The 3,173-nt window shown below is 33.3% G+C and overlaps 1 protein-coding gene across 1 annotated transcript in view; it reads left to right on the top strand.

Annotated features, from left to right (window-relative positions):
• The window catches only part of LOC111894061 (uncharacterized), a 29,801-nt gene extending 27,387 nt beyond the window's left edge, over positions 1-2,414 (top strand). Inside the window, exons 5-6 of the mRNA XM_023890135.3 lie at positions 731-1,215; positions 1,637-2,414. Coding sequence (XP_023745903.1) covers positions 731-1,215; positions 1,637-2,269 — 1,118 coding nt within the window. The 3' untranslated portion in view covers positions 2,270-2,414. The remainder of the gene's footprint in view (positions 1-730; positions 1,216-1,636) is intronic.
• The last annotated feature ends 759 nt before the right edge of the window (positions 2,415-3,173 follow it).

The raw sequence follows: 3,173 nt of genomic DNA, 5'->3' as shown, positions 1-3,173 counted from the left end.
GTGGTTTGATTTGAAGGTTTTGGGTTTTAGATTTATGGTTTGATTTTAAGGTTTCTGGAATAGAGAGTGAGAGATGGTATGATATAAGGGGTGACCAAAGGTTGCTGGTGATCGGAGGTGGCTGGTGGTTGGAGGTGGTTGATGGACAGTTGTGGAAGGATTCTGTTTAAAGAGTGGTGGTAGGGGTAATCTACTAATCTGTGGAGAATCTTGTTACGGGAGAAATGTAGAAATGGAAGAGGAAGTGTGGGGATATTTGTTTTTTCTTTTAATTTAGAAATGATAAATAAATAAAAGAAAATGAGAAAAAAATACTAAGGGAAAAATAGTCATTTCATGTCAATAGGGACGAAGAGTGCAAGTTTTAAACAAACGAGAGATGGTGCAAGTTAATTTTCGAAAATAAGGACTAAACATGCTTTTTAGCATGTGCACGAAAGACTATTGGTGTAATTTACCCTATTTTTAGTCATATGTGAATAAAAGTGTATCATATTTTTATAAAAATATATTCATTATTCACTTATGAATAAATCGTTTAAGTATCATTCATATATGAATAATCACATGTTATATTTATATATGAATAAAATTTGTATTAGCTCTCCTCACATGTTATATTCATATGTAAATAAAACATTTATCATAATTTTGTTACAGTTCATTTATTATTCATATATGAATAAGTAATTCAAATATTCAAAACACTCTCTCTTTTGTTGGGTTTCAGTTTGTGCAGTCATTTGGATGAAGATTGGACCTGCAGAAAAACCGAGTGACGCCATGCAATTACTTAGAATCATCTGCGGAAATATTATGAAATTGCCAAAGGCTAAAACTGACGACCTTATGGGAAACGTAACAAATGAGCAGGGACTTCCAACGCACTCACTGCAACCACTATTTATTGCTGCCGAAATGGGAAACACCGAATTTGTAGTGGAGCTCATTCGCCAATATCCAGATTTATTATGGAAGAGAAATGACGATAACCAAACTATATTTCATGTTGCTGTCTTACATCGTCATGTGAGTATCTATAATCTTCTGCATGAGATTGGCTCGATGAAGGATATGATAACATCTGTCGTGGACAAGAATGGAAATAATATGTTGCATCTAGTTGGAATGGTGGCAAACGGACATGAACGTGAAGATAATTCAGGAGTCCGTCTACAAATGCAACATATGCAACGTGAAGTGTTATGGTTCAAGGTACTTCTTTTGGCCAACATTACCGGTTCCTTTCTCGATGAGCAAGGCTGTTCTTGAGGAATTAAATTTCTCAAAGGCCCAAGAAAAGCCAGAAAAAGGGCCCCCTATCGTTATTATAAGTTTTTGCTTTTAAATAAAAATATATAATAAAAAAAATTGGGTCTTGTGCAACTGTCCACTTTGCCCCCTCAACGCCCCCCATGTCGATGAGTGGTAGTGTTATATAAGTGAAAACTAGTTATTATAACTATAGAAAGAAATTTACTTGTCCTTTTTTTGTTTTTATATTAATACCTTGGAGATATCTACTTGTTCGATACTTCTCTGCCTGGTTATTTCATGATGAATGTGACATGCTCAAAATGTATGATGCCAAATCTTATGTTTCATGTGGCGTCCTCTAAAACATTAATTTGTGCAGGAAGTAAAAGATATGATCCCTCCTTCTTATCGGAAAATGAAGAACAAAAATGATCGAACACCAAAACAATTGTTCAAGAGTGAACACGACTATCTACTCTTAGCGAATGAGAAATGGATGAAAGACACGGCTAACCAGTGCTTGCTGATTGCTGCACTCATAGCTTCCACAGGATGCTCAGCAGCTTTTGCAGTTCCAGGTGGATACAACCAGAACACTGGTATGCCTATCTTTCTTCACAATCGACCTTTCATATTCTTCAACATATTAAATGCCATTTCTGTGGTATTCGCTGCCTATTCGATCCTCATATTCTTATCCATTTTCATATCTCGCTATACTGAACATAACTTCTTGGAATCATTGCCCAAAAAATTGATGAGAGGTCTGTCAGCACTTTTCTTCTCAGTCGCCAACATGGCGGTAGCTTTTCTTGTTGCTTTCTTCTCATTTTGGCAGGGCGAGTTGATTTGGGTACCACTTTTTATCAGCTGTTTTATTTTCATGCCAGTCATTTTATATGTGAGACTGCAATATGAAGTTCTAATGGATGTTTATTACTCAACATATGGTTCAAGGAATCTCTTCCGGCCAAAAAAGCTTAGGCTATACCACCAAAATCCAAGGTTGTAGTTACTTGTTTTTAGTGTAAATTTCGTTTCAGATTGTGATTGTATAGTAGATGCTTTCTGTCAATTCGAAGATTGTGATGGGTGGATGTTAATATACTTTTTAAACTCAAATGTTATGAATTTGAAACGCCAAATATATTTATGAACATCTCGATGTTTCAACCGTTTAAAGAAGAAGAATGCGGTTGGAAAATATTCTAGTTTTTTAGTTTATCACAACAAGTTTCCACCTATCATCTAATTCATTATAGTTCTTTTCACTTTTTTACAACAATTTTCTACCAATTTTCTTAAACACAAAACATATTAACTTCAATTTTCTCCACTTTTAAAAGTTGTTTTTTGAAGTTAAAAAATATATTATTCCTAAACTACCCCCAAATATCATATATGTTCCTAACAACACTTGAAACCTCAACTTCAAAAACAGGAACAAGACCTGATACTGATACTGATACTGTTGATACCGCTAGCTAAAAGTTATTTGGTTTTTTAAGTTAATTTACTCTCTGTTGTGAATGTGTAAAGTCCCGACGTCTAATTACTTTTTTAAGCGTATATAATATTTTTCAAAGAAAAAAAAAACTTAATAGTATTATAAAATAATAATCATTATATTACAACAGACGGGATTAATATATTTAACTGATTAAACATTTCGATTATCAACTATAGTAAATTAATTAATTTTGTCATCCAAACTAATATTAGGTTCAAGATAAATCATTTAATTTTTACCATATTAATTTGAATTTTTTGAATTTATTAATTATTATAGATTAATATTAACGATTTCGATTACTTTTTATCAAAGTTTATAAATAACGTCAGGTGTGACATGACGGCAATGTCAGGCTTCAAGCTTTTACAAGCTATGGCGAGCCACGCCATTTGTAAGACGTAAT

Source organism: Lactuca sativa, chromosome 6 (assembly GCF_002870075.4).
Source record: "Lactuca sativa cultivar Salinas chromosome 6, Lsat_Salinas_v11, whole genome shotgun sequence".
NCBI lineage: Eukaryota > Viridiplantae > Streptophyta > Magnoliopsida > Asterales > Asteraceae > Lactuca > Lactuca sativa.
The sequence above is the reverse complement of the archived record's forward strand: the minus strand, read 5'-3'. Positions and strand labels throughout refer to the sequence as shown.